At 42.1% G+C, this 18,359-nt stretch overlaps 1 protein-coding gene and 1 pseudogene across 1 annotated transcript in view; both read right to left on the bottom strand.

Moving 5' to 3' along the window:
• The window catches only part of Tmem45b (transmembrane protein 45B), a 40,581-nt gene that overhangs the window by 3,710 nt on the left and 18,512 nt on the right, over positions 1 to 18,359 (bottom strand). The window contains exon 2 of the mRNA XM_028776206.1: positions 711 to 910. Coding sequence (XP_028632039.1) covers positions 711 to 894 — 184 coding nt within the window. The 5' untranslated portion in view covers positions 895 to 910. The remainder of the gene's footprint in view (positions 1 to 710; positions 911 to 18,359) is intronic.
• Positions 15,150 to 15,732, bottom strand: LOC114628246 (annotated as a pseudogene).

The raw sequence follows: 18,359 nt of genomic DNA on the forward strand, positions 1-18,359 counted from the left end.
TCACCACTTCACACCCAGATGGGATGGTAGGCTAAGGATAAGTGGCAGGCAACCTGAGAGTGAGTTTCCTCTGTGCTCTCAGCAGGTGTGGCTCCAGGAAGAGCTCACTGCCAGTCCCTGATGAGCTGCTGCAGAAAGCAGTTGGGCGGTGGGGGATTTGATGAGAAAGAAGCAGGGCTAAAATCCCTCACAGCTCCTCTGAGGGCTTTCTCAACCCTTCTGTTGCCTGCCTTGTTGGCCGCCCTGTGGGTACCCCTCCTGGTAGTGCTTGAGACTTTTGTGTGGAGGATATGCCAATGAGTGGTTGTTAATTACCCTAAGGTCTAGATAAAGACTATTTGGGGAACAACGGTTTAATTTAAACTAAACCTTATTTGGAACTTTGAATTGCTTTTATAAAAAAAATTCCCCCCATTCTTATTTGCATTTTTTTGTTTTTCACGTAGTATTTGTTCTGTTCCTGTAACTTCATAGGGCAAAAACTAGTTTACTTGGTAGTTATTCATAGTGTATACAATAAAAGTGTCTATTAACTATTAATATAAAGCTTTGTATACATGGATATTAAAATAAAACAGACTAGCAGTCATCTAAGATCTTGTTGTATTATCTCTGCTAGTAAGATATCTATTTCACAGGATCTGGGGGGTAGGTTGAAGGTTCTGGATGTGAAGAGGAGATACCATAGACAGAATGACCTCTGTTCTTACCAATGATTGCAAACAAAGTCTTCACTGCACCTTCAATGATCTCAATACGCTGTTGCTGATGGCTCAGTCTGTTCTTCTTCAAGCCCCTTTGGTGAAAGTACTTCAGTGGGTACTTCACTGACCACCACAGCCCAAATATTAGAAAGAAGCTCCCTGGGAGCGCATGGCCCTTGAAGTTTGCCATCAGTGTTCCAGGATGCCTAAAAGATGAGGACTGCAATTAGGTGACTGAATGATGAAGACATATATGTACACATAGACACATATAGGTGCGTGCGTGCATGTGTGCTGTGTGTATATATGCGTGTGTGTGTGTGTGTGTGTGTGTGTGTGTGTGCCACACCTGCCTTGCCAGCCATGCTGACTACAGCATCAGTGTGACAAAAAGGCTTGAGGGAAGTTCTAGTGTCAAGATGGCTCTGGAGCCTACTCCTCTGTCAGGCAGAAGTGTGCAGCAGAAGCCTGGATATTTGTGGAGATGTGCCTCTTGGGCCTCTGGGATTCTGCAGGGATATGGGATTTGGTTTCATTCTTTTTGTTGTTTTGTTTATTTTCTAGCTATTGCATGGACCTCCGTAATGGTTGTCACAGAAGCCGGGGTGATTCAAACCTTTGAACATTCTTTAGAAGAAGCCATCAGGAACAATTCCCTGAATGGCATGGAAAGTGTGTTCTTTGTGAGGCTTGTAATGCATATGTAGAATGTAAAGGCAGAAGATAAGGCATAGGTCTGGTCAGATATTGCTGATGCTACAGATAAATATGCAGGGTCAGCTTGGTGCAGAGAGAGTCATAGGCTGATGTGCAGAAAAATAGAAGAAGTTAAGCAATTGCTGAAGAAAATTCAGACAGATTGGCCAAGAGAACCGGCAGTAGGCTCAACCACATTCTAAGAATAAGCTTGAGACTGTCTGCATGAGGTGACCACCAGTCTGGTAGGTCACCAGAGAACTGCTTCTTTTCCTTTGAAGTTATGATTTTGTAATAATGACTAATTCTGTTATGATTCAAAGAAAAAAGAATTGAAGAAGTGTATAGCTTGGCACCTTGTCAAAACTACAGTTCCTGCTTTGACTGTATAAAAAGTTTGCTATGAGTCAGTAAAAATTTCAGCAGCATTGAAACCTCTCTGGTGTTCGTGTTGTCTGTCGAGCTGAATCCGTTCCCCACCTGAATATCTTCCCATTCCCTGGTTCGGTGCCGGGACACCCCACGGGTGATCCGCAGCACGTGTGTGTGTTCGACAGAGGCAGAGACAGGAGCAGGTATGTGTGTAGAGGCCGAAGGACAACCTGGGGTATTACTTCTGAGGGATACTATCTGCCTTACTCTAACACAGGCTTCTCATTGGCCTGGAAACCCACTAAATATGCTCTGCTGGCTGACCTGCCAGTGAGCTATATGAATCTGCCTGTCTCCCTAGCACTGAGATCACAAGGATACACAACACACCCAGCAGTTTTACATGATAGAAAGTAAGTCTTTCCACTCTCCCTATATTTTGAGCCAGGCATAGTGGTGTATTGCATGCCTAAAGTCCTAGCACTTGGGAGGTAGAAGCCAGAGGATCAGGAGTTCAAGGTCATCCTCACCTTCCTGGTAAAGGAAAGGCCAGCCTAGGCTATATGAAACCCTGCCTCAAAAACATCATCCCCTCCACACTTCGGCAAGAAGCAGAATTGATTCCAAATCATAAGCCACACCAACAAGGATTAAGTCTTTTTATGTGAGAAGCCTTTAAATCACTATAATCTTATTGTCTGCCAGATGTTACAGATGAGGAGAAAACTGCCAGCCCCCTGGGGCTGTGAAAATAAATAAAATTGGTGGGAGGAAATGGAGAACAGGTAAGTATCCCTTCCTAGGCATGGATGTGAAGAAGAGAATTAGAGAAAAGAAAGCTTACTATGTTGTCATTTTTAAAAACTTTTTATTGATTCTTTGTGAATTTCGCATCATGTACTCCAATCCCACTCATCTCCCTGCCCCTTTGTATCTGCCCTCCACCCTTGCAACCCTAACGCCCCCACAAAAGGGGAAAAAAAAAAGAGCAAAAATCTCATCATGGAAGCTGTGCTGTGTCACAGTGTGTCCTACAACCTTTTTGTCCAAACATCTTACAAATGTTCATTGTAATGAGTCATTGGTCTGGTTCAAGGCTTCTGCTACACTACCAGTACCGGATTTTCACCAGAACTCCTCTTGGATATCTTCTTGTTGATATCATAGAGATCCTGCAACTTTGGATCTGGAGGACTGGCCTCTTCACATGCCCCAGTAGTTCAAAGATGGAGTAGGCCAACCCAAAGCCCTGGATCTGGGCCTGGGTGGTAGCTGAGTTGGTCAGCCTGCCAGCTCTCCCACTTCACTAGGGCCAGCTCTGCAGCACTGTCCCGGCTAGTTTACCCAAGTGCCAGGATCAGGGATCGGGGAGTGGGGCTGATGACTCATGTGGCCTCTTTCTGTCTCATTTCTTGTTGCTGGACTTCCTGTTTTGATCTTCTATTTACTTCTGATTTACCAGTCTGCTCTCTTGTAGCTTACCTTGCTTCCTTAAAGCAGTTATTTGGAAGTGTGCAAGCTCTGGTAATTCATAGCTCTCTGTTTCTTTGCAGTGGTTTTGGTGTGGGTGTTACTCTGTTGCTTAGCCTGTGTTTCTTTGTTCATGTTAAGTTTTCTTTCTCCTGCTTGTTGACATTTGAAGAGGCAGTCACCTGCTCTAGACTTCATTGCCTGCCTTTGGGAGACGAATGTCTTCACCAGGCAGTCTAGCTTCTTCAGATATTCATTCATTCATTCATTCATTCATTCATTCATTCATTCGTATTCTCTCAGTCCCATCTCTCTCTCTTCCTCTCCACCTCCCCTTTCCTTTATGTGCATGATACATGCACATGGGTATACATAGACCAGAGGTCAATGTTGGGTCTCTGTGTCTCTGTCTCTCTCTCTCTCTCTCTCTCTCTCTCTTGGGCTAGGGCGTGGGACATCTTGCAAAAAGGATAGATAGCCTTAGGGGTGACCTTTATTAGCTCAAAAATTCATCTCCCATTAGCAGTGAGGACTCAGGCTCAGGCATCACCCCACACTGCCATTTTTGTTACTCGTAAGTTTACGGGTATCCTCTCCTGGCTTTTTGAGAGAGGTTCTCTCTTCGAACCTGAAGTTCACAATTTTGGCTGAGCTTCTTGGGGTCTATAAGGTAAAGTTTTTCATCAGATTTGGAAAGTTTTTTAGTTGGCATTTCTTTGTTCCTCCCTTTCTTCTTTTGGAGTTCATGCTGCATGTATGTGGGGAAATTTAATATTTTCCCATGATTTGCCGGTTCTGTGACTTGTCTCTGTTCTTTTTCACACCTGCTCTTCAAACTAGATCTTTTTCAAGTTACTTGATTCTTTGTTCCCTTTCTTTCCTCCCTTCATCTCTCTCCTTATCCCTTTTTATTTCTCTCCATCTGTCTTCCTTCTCCTCATACCTTTGAGACAGGTCTCACTTTATAGTCGAGGCTGGTTTTGAACTTATCATCATCCTGCCTCAGCTTGCCAAGTTCTACCACCACAGGTGTGTATTACCATAGTGCCCTGATCTAAGTAGTTTTTAACTTCAGTGATTGTACTTTTTTCAGTGTTAGGATTTCCACTCTTTTTGAAGTTTGCCTTTCTCTACTTAGGAATCTTATTTGTTGAGTTATGTTCATTTATTCTCTTTTAATCCTTTGTACAGTTTTAATTCTCTGAACAGATTTAAAATAACTGAATTGAAGTCTTTGTCTATTAAACACAGCATTCAAGCCATTTAGAGTTTTTTCTACTTCTTGTGTCTCTGGTTTTTGTAGTAGTTCATACTTTACTGTTTCTATGTCTTGTCCATTTTAATTGTAGCAGCTCTGGACTCTATATTGGCTTACATGGCTTATAGAGACCTGCATGATGTACGGATTTTATCTTTATTTAACTATAATTCTTTTTTTTTTGAGACAAGGCTTCTCTGTGTAGCCCTAGCTGTCCTGGAACTCACTCTAGACCAGGCTGGCTTCGAACTCAGAAATCTGCCTGCCTCTGCCTTCCAAGTGCTGGAATTAAAGGCGTACGCCACCACTGCCCGGCATTGGCTATAATTCTTGATCTTTATTAGTTTGATTTTGTAAAGGTTGCATCCTTATTTTCATAACAAATTATTAGAGATTATTAGTCAATTATTTGAGCAGAGGTTTGCTTCAGTCCCTTAATTCTTCATGGCATCCAGTCTGTGTCAAGGTATCTGTTTATGGGTTAGAGAAGGCCGGCTTTCACGTCTTCCTTGACCTTCACTTGTTGCTGGGATTTCCCAGGTCTGTGTTGAGAGGCTATCAAAGCTAATATATATATATAAATAATTTCTCATTTCTGAGTATTCATTACATGTTCATTTCTCACGGGCAGCAAAGCCAACAGTTTTTCACGCTTGGAATTTAGTCTTTATTACCAATAGTTTCACGATTAGCTGATCTTACTTAAAAGTCATCAACTGAGTAAGGGGGTGATGGAAGCATCTGTGGGCAAAATGTTCTTACCCGAAGATAGAAGCTTTCCAAGAATAAATACTTCTCACTTTGTTGCTTACATTAGGTTAGCTTTCAGTTCCATGAAGTGATTGGTTTTGAGAGATTTGTCTAGTTTTATATATTATCCTTTCCCCCTCAGTTTTGCAGAAGAAATTAACTGCTATAATCTTCATTCTGATACAACTGCAAAGCCTCCTTTCATCCTTTTGCTTAATGGTTAACTCAGATTCTTGTTATTAACAAACCTGTTGTACTCCATTTTATTGGTTTTAAAGGTTCAGAAAAACCAGCTTTGCAAATGCGTGCCAGAGCCTTGTAGACTGACTGCCATCTCCTTTTCCCTGGCCTTCCAGAATTCCCCTGCGCTCCCCAATAGATTATGTTTAGGTGGGGTCCTTATCTGCATCTGTGTACTTGGTACCAGATGCCAAGCCCTGCCCTTGCCTTTGACTTGGTCTAAACTTCACACCTGTGCACAGCAGGCCTGAAGCACATATACTACACAGAAGGCTGAGCACCTTGATCTGACTGTAGATAGAGATGGAAGAGGAAGATTTCTTCCATTCACAGATGAATGGATGACCTCCCTGGGTGGTGAACTACATTGTGGAACAGGTGGTAGACTTTATAAGATGAGTCAGTTTTAGTAAAGAAGAAACCAGACAATGAGTAGCTTAACTAGAAAGAAAAGATCTCTAATAATTTGGATCACCAATAGGTTCAGGATCCAGCTGAGGTTTCTCTTTTCCACTGTTCTGTCATCCTCTAAAATAAGGAGGAATGGTGGCTTGATTTAAAAGAATTAATCTTTTGATTAGTAAATTTTGTTTTTTTCCTCAATATCATATATACTATTTTTTTTTTTTTTTTTTTTTGGTTTTTCGAGACAGGGTTTCTCTGCATAGCCCTGGCTGTCCTGGAACTCACTCTGTAGATCAGGCTGGCCTCGAACTCAGAAATCCGCCTGCCTCTGCCTCCCAAGTGCTGGGATTAAAGGCGTGCGCCACCACTGCCCAGCAAAAATTATCTTATGTACATGAGTACACTTTTGATGTCTTCAGACACACCAGAAGAGGGCATCAGATCCCATTACAGATGGTAGTGAGCCACCATGTGGTTGCTGGGATTTGAACTCAGGACCCCTGGAAGAGCAGTCAGTGCTCTTAACCACTGAGCCATCTCTCCAGCCCTATTTTTTTTAAAAACAAAAACAAAAAAACATAAGTACTAAGTAAATACTCCAGCAATGTGCTTGGTGATATACACAGGAAGAGTGACCAGTGCACAACAGAATGTTTCCAACAGAAAGAAAACTCCACCAACGGGAAAACAAACATGAGAAAATGCTTTCACAGAGGGACACCTTCAACATTCTTGTCTCAATGGATGCGCTGTCTTTTCGTAGTCATGAACCATATGGCAGGAGCAGGAGGGGATGCACACATCCAAGGGGCAGTGTTGGGAACCTGCCCCATGGTTCAGGCACCTGTCTTTCTGTTTCACTTCTAGGGAGAACATTGGAAGAGGAGCACAGCTGGAATGGTGGGGTTGGCCGGATTGTCTTGTTCTCTCTTTTAACCCTTCCCCAATCTACAATCCTAAACTCCATGGACGTAAAGGTAGAAGACGTGAGAAAGAAAAGGACTCCTGGTAGGATTTGGTCTAGGATTTCCTCACTGTGCCCACCCCCTGTCTTATGTTGTGAAGTACATCATTTCCTTTTTGATTTTAACCAAACCACAGTTAGGAGATCACTGTGAGTCTCAGAAGAGACATTGGACCTTCAAACAATGCTGAGACTCTGGAAGGCTTTTGAAGTTGCACTAAATGCATCTTGCACTATGACGTGGGCCTGTGGGGTCAGGGAGTGGAATCTGGAGGGTTGAACCAGAAATGCCCTTCATAAGCTCCGGTATTTGGACACTTGGTCCCCTGTTGTCCCAGTTGGTGGCAGTGCTTGGGGGAGGTTTAGGAGGTGTAGCCTGGCTAGCGGGAAAAGTGTCATTGGAGGTAGGCTTTGGGAATTTATAGCCTCATCCACTTCTGGTTTGCCTTCTGCCTTATGTCTGTGGCTGAAGTTCTGATCTCTCAGTTTCTGCTGTGGCTGCTTGCTCTCCTGCTTTTATGAACTCTCCCTCTGGAACCACAAGCCCAAAGAAACTCTTGGCCGCCCCCCCCCCCCCAATTGCTTTTGATCATGGTATTTTATCACAGCAACAAAAAGTTAACTAACACAGTTATGAATAATTCTGTCTCCACCACCCCTCCCCCACACTGGGGATGAAATTCAGGTCTCTGCACAGGATAGGCAAGCACTCTTCTGCTGAGCTACGTCCTCAATCCCCAGAATTCCCTTTTACTGTTGAATGTTTCACTATATGAAATTAAACTGGTTGTCTAGTCTGCTAGACCTGCCATGACAAAGTACTCCAGTCAGGAGGTCAGCAAACAGCAGACATTTGTTTTCTTACAATTGTGAAGACTAAAACCCAAGCAGAAGTCTTGATTCTGTTTGGGACCTCTTTCATTAGCTTACAGAGACACATCTTTCTCCTGTGTCTTTATCACGTCCCCTTCCTTCTGTCTGCGCCTGGGTTCAACCATTCCTGTTGTACAGACTCTAGTTGTATTAGTTGAGAGCTCATCCCAATGACCTCAGTGTGTTAAATAGTGCATTCTAAGGTACTAGGAATCAGGATGTCACCACAAGAATTTGAAGGAAGTTCTTTATCTTATCACACTCTGCCCAATTCTCCCCTCAGATTCCCTTTTAGGTCTTCTCACATGCAAAGTGTGTTCACTGGGTCCCAACAGTGTTGAAGTCTTAACCCATTACAGCACTGCCCTGGTTTGAATAAGAACGGGCCCCCTTAGGCTCATAGATTTGAATACTTGGTCACCATAGAGTGACAATGTTTGAAAGGATTAGGAAGTATGACCCTGTTGGAGGAAGTGTGTCACTGAGGGTGGACTTTGAGGTTTCAGAAAGCCTATCCCACACCCAGAAACTGCCCAGAGATTCTTCCTGCTGCCTGCAGATCCAGATAAAGAACACCCAGCTACTTCTCCAGCACCATGTCTGCCTGTGAGCCACCATGCTTCCCACCGAGATGATAATGGAATAAACCTCTGAAACTGTAAACCAGCCCTAATGAAATGCTTTCTTCTATGAGAGTTGTTTTGGTTTCGGTGTCTTTTCACAGCAGAACACTGGCTAATCCCCGGGGAATCACCTTGAGAGGCTGTGAGCAAGTCTCACTGTAGGATTCTTTCTGAGGCAAAACCCTCTACTAGTGATACTTAAAAACAAGAAAGTATCTGCTTCTGAAATATGTGTTGACATTGCCATCACAGGAGGGACCATAAGGAAGAAAGCTGTGGGACTCAAGCAAGTCTGAAGTTCACAGGGCAGCAAACTCCATTCGATTTTATGGCTTGAGAGTGATCTTTTTTTTTTTTTTTTTTTTTGCTTGATGATGTGTGGTTTGAACCCTAGGCTGGCTCTTCCCTTTGGTCATTAGCCAGGGGATCCTGACCTTCCGAAACCAAGATGGTTTCATCTTCTAAAATGGTGGAAGCAGCTTTGCCAGTTAGAAAATCTTGAACTTCCAGGTAACTTGTAGGCCTTGAGCAAACCAGACTGTGAATAGGATTAGAAACAAAACTAGGCCCCGGCCAGACAGAGTCTGAGGCAGCTGAACTGCAATTATGTTTCAGCTGCCGTTCTAATCCATGTCAGTCATGTGTGTCCGTAGCACGGATCACAGGTCAACCTGGCCTGCTTCCTTGTGGTACATCACCTCCCATTCCTTCAGAATCCTTGCGAGTAGACACCTGAGAGGGCTAGGCTGACTCCATGATAGGTTTCAAATCAGCAGTTCAGGAGACTAGGCCTAAATCTCTGTTTCTTTTTTTTTTTTTTTTTCCTGATAACATAAATCTCTGTTTCTAAGAACTGGGCAAGTCCAGTCCTCAGAAGCTTCCCTGCCACCTGGCCTGAGGCAAGGACAATGGGTCAGCAGCAGTTTCCAGACTTCCTCGGCAACAGTACCAGCCCCTCCCACTCCCTACCCCACTGGTCCCAACAATGTTTCCGGAATGTCCCTAGAGATAGAGCCAAGATTAAAACAGAGGTCTCCTTGCCCTCTCCGAAATAGCCCTAATGTGCTTTAAATCTGGCCTGTGAGCTCACTTTGGGGGTCCCTCCATCTTTGCTGGACTTCTGCAGAATAAAACACTCTTTGCATTTACATACTATTTGAGACCAGGGTGTCATTCTTCCATGAATCATAGACCCTTACACACCTTGCTTTTTCTGGCAGAACTGAAGCCTCTTGCTTTGGACCTTAACTGTGTTAGCTGTAGTGTTAGTGCATCCCTTACTGGAAGGGCCATTTGACTCTTGAGTCCCCTATTTCTTCTCTCCCTTCTCCAAACCAAATTCAGTCAAGCTCTATGGGAGGCTTGCACTTGCTGTGTTCCCTGCATCCATTTCCAGGGTTGTTTGGTCAAAAGCTTGAGGGATTAACCTCAATGGGTCTTCCTGGGCAGAGGCTTCCCCACCTTCACTGCTGGGTGTATCCTCACATGGGCTTCTTGCCTTTTCAGCCAAGACTTAGTGCTTGTCCTCATTGGGGCTCCTGCCCATCCCAAGATGGCAAATCATGGCCATAGTTTGTCTGCCATTTTCTCTCCCTGCTCTGGATTCTTCCCGATGTCTCTGGCTGTGCTCTCTCTCATATCTACAATAAAAACCCCAAGCTATTCCTTGGAGGAGTCATGTCCTCCCTTTATAAATCTTCCAGCAGTCTTTTCTATGGCCAACAGAAATGCCTTCAGCCACCTCTTTCTCCTTCTCCTCCCTTCTCTGGGTGAAGTGTGAAGCCAACAGCTACATTGTTGAGACACAGTGTCACACATTGTTATTAACTCTCCATACCTTAGGAGAATAAGTTTCTGTTTCTCAAGCCTACTGTATCCTGCAAACCATGTTTTTCAGCTTGTGCTGAACTTGTATCCCCATGAGGTATACCCACCCCCTTGCCTTGCTAAACTCATGAACACTCGTGATGGCTCCCCTTCCACATGATGTATTCTTGCACTTATCTACCACACAGGCAGCCTTGAGGCCTGAGCCCTCCAGGTGCTAACAGCCAATGACCTCAACAGCTATTTTCTGCCAACCCTAACCCTTCCACATAAAAGAGACCTCAAAAGCCAGGGAGGGGTTGTTCTCTGGAACTCTGACTGAGGGGGAAGCAGTCTGGCCAGTCCCTCGTGCATTGCTACTACATACAGCTTGCTTTAATCAGACAGCCATGGAAATGTTTTCCCCCCTCAGGTTTAACAGAAGCTTTCCACAAATGCTTATGAGGACTTCTTAAATAAACTCATCTTTCACAATCACTGAGGAATCCCATACAGAGAATATCAACAATGACAAGTTATCCCTTCTTTTAAACATAATCGTCTTAAATATAATAAATATAACTTGTTGACACACCATTCATAGTTGTTAGTGTATTATTTTCTTAGCAGTGGAGCTGTTATATGTATGGCAATTGTCTTCATGTGAATATCTCTATATTCATTTTATATCCTAAGGGAGGAAAATAACAAAATATGTGGCCCCTTTAAAAATTTAAAAATTTTTTGAGCAGTATTGTCAGCATATGCTTAACTTTAAGTGTGTGTATGTCTGTGTATGTGTGTGGGGGCATTTTAAGATGATTTTTGATTGTTAAAAGCAGGTTTTACAAAGCCCTTAGTTTTGTCAACCCAGGATACAATAAAACTAAAAAATTTTTTAAAACTTCAAAATTTACATTTATTTGTGTGTGTATTGTGTGTGTGTGTGTGTTATGAAATCTCTCCAGATTTGCCCACTAATTAAGATAGGGCACAGGATGTTATGGGAGTAACTAATCATTTTCTGATGGAATCTGCTCCAGGAGATGGAATCTATATCTGATAGTGTTAACAGGGCCAAGAACCTGTCGCCAATTAAGGCCCTAAGGGAGAAACTAATACTATAATTGCTAAAGTGGAAATAGTATTAAGACTTAATGACAGCCGGGCGGTGTTGGCACACGCCTTTAATCCCAGCACTTGGGAGGCAGAGGCAGGCAGATTTCTGAGTTCGAGGCCAGCCTGGTCTACAGAGTGAGTTCCAGGACAGCCAGGACTACACAGAGAAACCCTGTCTCGAAAAACAAACAAACAAACAAACAAACAAAGACTTAATGACATACTGCTTTGCTTTACCTGTAAGTGAATATTATCTTTCAACCCTCAGCAGAGAACTTTCTCCCTGCAGTAGACGGCAGTTAGTGAAGAGATCCTCAATAGATGAGTGTGTAGAGAATAAGAAACTGTGGAGTGCTCAGCCCTGAATAGGATGTCCAGTCCCATTCAGGCGTCACTTCCACGAGTAGTAAGTAGCTGGGCAACACAGACTGGACTTGATTAAAGTGGGGTGGGGGATGGGAGATTTTGGGTGGGGGCGGGAGGAGCTAGGTAGTAGGATACAGAGCACGGATATGGCCAAAATGTATTGCATGAAATTTTCATGGAAAGTATCATTTGAAAGAAAAAGACGGGCTGGTGAGATGGCTCAGTGGTTAAGAGCACTGACTGCTCCTCCAGAGGTCATGAGTTCAAATCCCCGCAATCACATGGTGGCTCACAACCATCCGTAATGAGATCTGATGCCCTCTTGTGGGTGTCTGAAGACAGCTACAGAATACTTACATATAATAAATAAATAAAAATTTTAAAAAAAGAAAGAAAAAGACATCTTGAGATTTACAGACAACCTTAATGTATCTCATTATATAGTTTCTCCTTTGTGGACAGTTACCTAACTTTGTTTCTTAAAATGTAAAGTTTTGCTGTGTTTCTGTTTGTTAAGCATTTGGAAAGCGTGTGCATATTTTCCCCTTTGTTTCACGAGCAGCTTTCTGAGTATTCACTTAAGATACAGTTGCTTTATTGAGAAATCGGTATTTTCGGGATGAGAAAGATATTTTTAAAAGGCAGAAAGGGACCACCATCGTGTAAGAGAAATAGATCTAAAGCCATAGGTATGAAATTTACAGTTGAGAAGGAAGGCTAACAGGAAAAGGGAAATGCCTTTGGATGAGAATGAATTTTATATAGTAAAATAAGGTTTTGGATCAAAAGATCATTTAGAATGAAAATATATTAAGACAAAATTAGAGTTTTTGTGTGTGGCAGAAAAGCTTATTTGAGTTAGGGTGTAAATAAAGGTCACATGAATTAATAGGGTGATATTTAAGATTATTGAATTTGCTAAATAGAAATCCAGCACCCCACAGATAAACTCACAGAGGCTGTGGCAGCATGCACAGGTTTAAGTTAGATGGGGTCCTGCTATTGAGGGGAAGTAGCAGTGCTACTTTAGTAGACTTTGTGCTTCATATTGCTTTTTTTTTTGTCATACTGTTATCTTGCATGTATATTCTGGTTTCCAATTTTATGTTTTCATAGGGGTTTTTTTTTGGTGTGTGTGTGCGTGTGCATTTCTCTTTTTGAAAAACTTTTATTTTTGTTTCTGTTACTTTCTAAAGAGAGAAAGAGCATAGAGTTGGGTGTGTAGGGAGAATCTGGGAGGAGTTGGAGGAGAAACTGATTAGAATATATTGTGTGACAATTTTTTTCAATTAGGAAAACCACTTAAAAATACAGTATCCTAAAATAAAACTGTTGCATAAATAACTTTTTTGGTTGATTAAAAAACAGACAAAGAGCCGGGCAGTGGTGGTGCACGCCTTTAATCCCAGCATTTGGGAGGCAGAGGCAGGTGGATTTTTTAATTAGAGGCCAGCCTGGTCTACAGAGTGAGTTCCAGGTCAGCCAGGACTACACAGAGAAACCCTGTCTCAGAAAAAAAAAAAACCAAAACAAAAAACAAACAAACAAACAACAAAAAAGACAAAGAACCTATTTCCCTCAGCTACCACCTTTAGTTCTTTAAGAAAAAAAAAAACCAAAAACCTTTATTCTTTCACAATTTTGTATATACCTCTATAATCTCTTTACTTCCTTAGACCACACTGAGTTCTTAATTAACTTTAAGAATAATACTTCTGTTATATGTCACATGTAAACATTATGTCAGATAGAGAAGACAAAGGAGGAAGACCAGATCTACATCGGTGGTGATTTAATGTGGTCCAGGAATTTTTTTTCCCTTAATTAATTGCTTTGCCAACTACTTCTTCCTGAAAAGGCTGCTTTCTTGTCTACTCAGTTCTAGCTAAATCAAATCCTAGGAATAAGCTTTCTTCACACTGTGAACCATGGAATGATATTTGTTCTCTACACTCGTAAAATGCAATGTTTGGCTAACAGGACCTGTAAATTAAAGTTCCCAGAAAGATGGGCTGTGTCAAGCATTCCACACAGACTAGAACCTTGGTTGACTGGACAGCCAGAGCATTTCAGACCAAATTATGTTGCTCCCCCCTTCTATATGTTTGGTTGGTTGAGATAAGGTCTCACTGTGTAGCCTTGGCTGTCCTGGAACTATGTAGATCAGGCTGACCTCAAACTCACAGAGATCTATCTACCTGTTGTGCCCTCAGAGTACTGAGACTAAAGGTGTGTGGCAGTATGCCTGGCTAGTTTAGTGTCTTAAACAGAGCCAGTCCCTCCCTCTCCCTTTCCCTCTTCCCTCTCTCTCCTTGCTCTCCTCCCTTCTCTGTGTGACCTAATGTTCCCTGTGACAGGAACTCCTGTGGTGGAAGAGTTCAGCAGCTTGTCTGAGACAGTCCACTCCTGTCAACCAGTAAAAGTTTGAGATTCCTTTCAGAAGATACCCCGAACAACCAGATAGATAATGACTGATTGGGATGCTCTGATCGGCTCCTGTTCTGGGTTATAGTCTTTGAGCCAAACTCCTTCTTCCATGAGACTTATACAAGAGAGTTTGCTTACTCCTCAGGAGTGGAATCATTCTTTTGTTTGCCAGGGTTTACCATGTCTGCATTTGGACATCCTGGAATACCTTAAAAAATCTTTCTTTGACTTTTTTTTTTCAGTTTTAAAAATGTAATACTGTTTATTTGACTGCAAAAACATTTCAGCATTCTAAACATACAAAAAATAACAATGTTGCAAATTGCGTTTAGGTATAGAGGGTTCTTGAACTTCCATCGATGCAGTAGTTCTTTGCTTTGCTGACAATGATGAGTTCTACAGTTTCTTTAAAAAGTTTAAAATCTACTGCACTTAACTAAGGAAAAAACTCCAAACACTTCTCATGTCTGCTGATCCCTCTCCCCTTTCCACAACTAAGAATGTCAGCAGAATGCTATGTCGCTATATACAAAAACAAGACAGCCCGAAGCTAAACGGATGCCCACCACAGTATCAACAGGTCCAGCCTCACAGTGCATGCCCTGAGCTGTGGCCCCCTCCAAAAGACATCTCCCGCTCACAGCCTCCATGCTAAACAAGGAGCATCAAGAATCTGCCTGGGTTGTTTTGTTCTCTTTACAAACTATAGATATGTACCGTTGACAACTCAGGATTTCTAGCCAATAACCATATAGTTAACACTATCTTATGAGCTGAGAACAAAATGCCAGAAACATCTTCAAATGCCTTGTCACACCAACAGCAAAGTGCAATGAGTGAGAAGGACGCCAGAGTGCCTTTTCATTTTAAAAATATTTGGAGCTATGTACCACTTTAACACAGTTTCAAAGACCCCCTCAGCCACTTCATGTAAACCACTGACACTTTGAGAAGCCACATTATGATCGTGATCAAATTTTGTAGTTAACCCTAACAAGGCAATAGACACAACTCAAATAAGAGATGTGTCAATCACAGTGCTCTCCTACTCTAAGGTATTCATAAGGAGACAGTTTTTATTCATCTTCCCCCTCCTCTTATTCTTCCTCTTATTCTTCCTCTTATTATTCCTCCTTCTCCTCCTCCTTTTCCACCTTTTTCCAGGCAACTTTAGCAGGACCCTTGGCACCATCTAACTTCTCTTTAGACTTATAGTCAGCAATATCCTTCTCAGACTTCTTCAGCTTTGCTGCCTTGGTAATGTAAGGCTGCTTTTCACTGTCACTTAAGTTATTCCACATCTCCAATGGAGATGCCAGGGTTTGTGGCTTTGATCTTGGGGCAGAATTCGGAACAGAGTAAGAAAAATCCAGATGGAGGTTTTTTGGGGGCATTCAGCTCCTTCTTCTTGCCTCCTTTAGCTGGTCCATAATCTTTCATCTCCTGATCATAGCGTACTTTATCTGCCTTTGCCCATTTCATCAAACTTTGATTTCTCTTTGCTAGACATTGTCTTCCACCTCTCAGAACACTTCTGGAAAACTCTGCAAAATTGACTGGAACCTCTGGGTTTTTCTTATGTTCTTCCTGGCATGTCTGCATGAAGAAGGCATAAGCAGACATCTTGCCCTTTGGTTTTCTGGGGTCACTGTTAGCCATCCTGACTGTATTATTTGCTAGTCTCTTCTTTGGCTTTTTTTTTTATTCCTTCCCACATTAGAATAACTCAAGGAACCCAACACTTAGAATCTAACCAACTAACACACTTCTCTTTTAAAATTTCATCTGCTTTTGCAGCCTATGTGGATCCCAAGGCTGAGGCTGTATACAACTGACATCAAGTCAAGAATAGACTTTGGGAGACACCTATTCACAAGGAAGCACGCAAAACCAGTAGTTCTAGTCCTCTGCTTAAAGAAAAAAAAAAGGCTGAAATAGTACCTAAAAATGTAGTCCATTTAAAAACTGAGCACAGAGATTTATTATGAAATGGAAGAGGCTGTCACCTGTAGGGAAAGAACTTGTCTGCTAATCCCTGCCAATCAGAATTTCTGACATGAACTCTAAAGCTACTATGTCAATCAACTAGGATTAACTTTAAAGAAAATCATGACAAACGTAATAAAACAATCTTTACAACATGAAGTTGGGTGGGTAGAGAGGTAGGAGAGGATCTGGGAGGAGTTGGAGTTGGGGGAGGAGAAAGAATATGATCAAAATGTGTTATATAAAATTCTCAAATTAATAGAGTTAGTTATTTAAAAAAATTCTTTACTAACTGGGCGTGGTGACACACCTTAAATTCCAGCGCTTGGGAGGCATCTCTGAGTTTGAGTCCAGCCTGGTCTACAGAGCAAGTTCCAGGACAGCCAGGACTACACAAAGAAACTCTTTCTTGAAAATAATAATAATAAAAAATTCTTTACTCTGATGCTTTTCCTAATATTCTCTTCTAATATATAAATGGTTTATCTTGTTGGGTCCCAGCCTTCCTTCCTCTGACAATGCTTGTTTTCCCTAACTTCTTGAATTACCTGCTAGCACCCCTGCAACTCGAAATGATAACTCTTTAATTTTGTTTGTTTCCTTTCCTGGTGTTAGGGTGCCTGAGGTTTTCAGATGCCACCACTTCACTAAATCCTCACCTTTAACATTTTGGGGAACTGTCAGGCTTTTCCCAAGTGACCTCCTCAGTTTTCAGTCTCACCAGCAATGTCCGAGGTCCCCAGTCTCTTCACATCCTTGCTAGTAAGTATAATTTGTCTTTATGGTTTCCATCCTAAATCTGGATGAAGTTGCATTTCCCTTTTGCTTTGTTTTCCTAGTGGCTGATAATGCTGGGAATCTGTGTGTTTTTATGTGTTTCTGTCTTCTGTGGAGAGATCTTTCAGCTGCATCCTCCATTTCTGATTGGGTTGTCATTTATTGTTGAATTTTAATATGTACTTTGGATACATACAAGTCAGAAAAATGTCTTGATAGATATTTTCTTCACTATGTAAGTTATGTTTTCTCTTTCTTTCTTTTCTTCTTTTCAGAAAGGGTTTCTCTGTATGGCCCTGGCTGTCCTAGAAAACAGGACTCTGTAGATCAGGCTGGCCTTCAACTCAGAGACCCACTGGCCTCTGCCTCTGAGTGCTGCAATTAAAGGTATGAGCCATCACCACCGGGCTATCTTTCACTTTCTTAATGGTATCCTTGATAATACAGAAATTTTCATTTTATCTTTTTGAGACAAGGTCTCACTGTGTAGCCTTTGCTGACCTGGAGCTCACTATGAGGCCCAGACTAGACTTGAACTCACAGAGATATCCTTGACTCGGCCTAATGAGTTCTGGGAGTAAAGTCTTGAGCTACCACACATGGATATTTTTACTTTTTATGGTTAAATTTTGCTATTTTTTGGTTTTACTTTTGGTGTCATATTCCCAAAACCCACCATTTAACCAGAGGTCATAAAAATTCACTCCTATGTGTAAGGGTAAAAATTAAAACAGCTCAGCAGAGACCACAAACAACTTGGCAAAGACCACAGGACAGCTTGCTGAGCTTGCTGAGAATAGCCATAATAAAAATATCAAGCCCCTCTAGGGACGAGGTGACCAGAAATGTAGAAACAACCAAAGACATATTTTGACCAGTCTAAACATGCCCAAGTGAGTAATGGGCCACCTGGTGTTTATCCTAGAAGGTCTGAGGCTTCATGGTCAAAAATAGTGGGTCATCCAGCCTGTCAAAATGATTGCTTACGCAAAGTGCTGATGTTTGAAATATCCAATCATATGTAACCGCGCCAGAATTTCCCCCTTTTCCCTTCCCCTTTGTGCCTCCCCCTATAAAAGTTCTAAACTTCCTGGGGTCTTCATCGAAATTCTCTCCCCTGCGTGGGATGAGTTTCGATCCAAGGGCCCTTGTTAGTAAACTGCCTTTTGCCATTGGATCAAGTCAGTCTCTCGTGTCTCCTTGGGTGCGCGCTGATTGGGACTTGAGATGGGGTCCTCTTTCTGGGTCCTTACACTATGCTTTCTTCTAAGAGGTTTATATTTCAGTGCCTATATCACATGAATGATTCATTTTGAATTAACCTTTGTATGTGTTAATAAACTAGAGTTCCAGTTTCATTATTTCATGGCAATGGCATGTGTCTCAGCCATCTGTTGAAAAGAAGATTCTTACCCACAATGCAGTGTTTTGGTATTTTGTTTTCTTATTAAACCTCTTTTCCACCTCTCTCTGTTTCTCTCTCTCTCTCTCTCTCTCTCTCTCTCTCTCTCTCTCTCTCTCTC

The sequence above is a fragment of the Grammomys surdaster genome, unplaced genomic scaffold (assembly GCF_004785775.1).
Source record: "Grammomys surdaster isolate TR1022 unplaced genomic scaffold, NIH_TR_1.0 266, whole genome shotgun sequence".
Lineage (NCBI taxonomy): Eukaryota > Metazoa > Chordata > Mammalia > Rodentia > Muridae > Grammomys > Grammomys surdaster.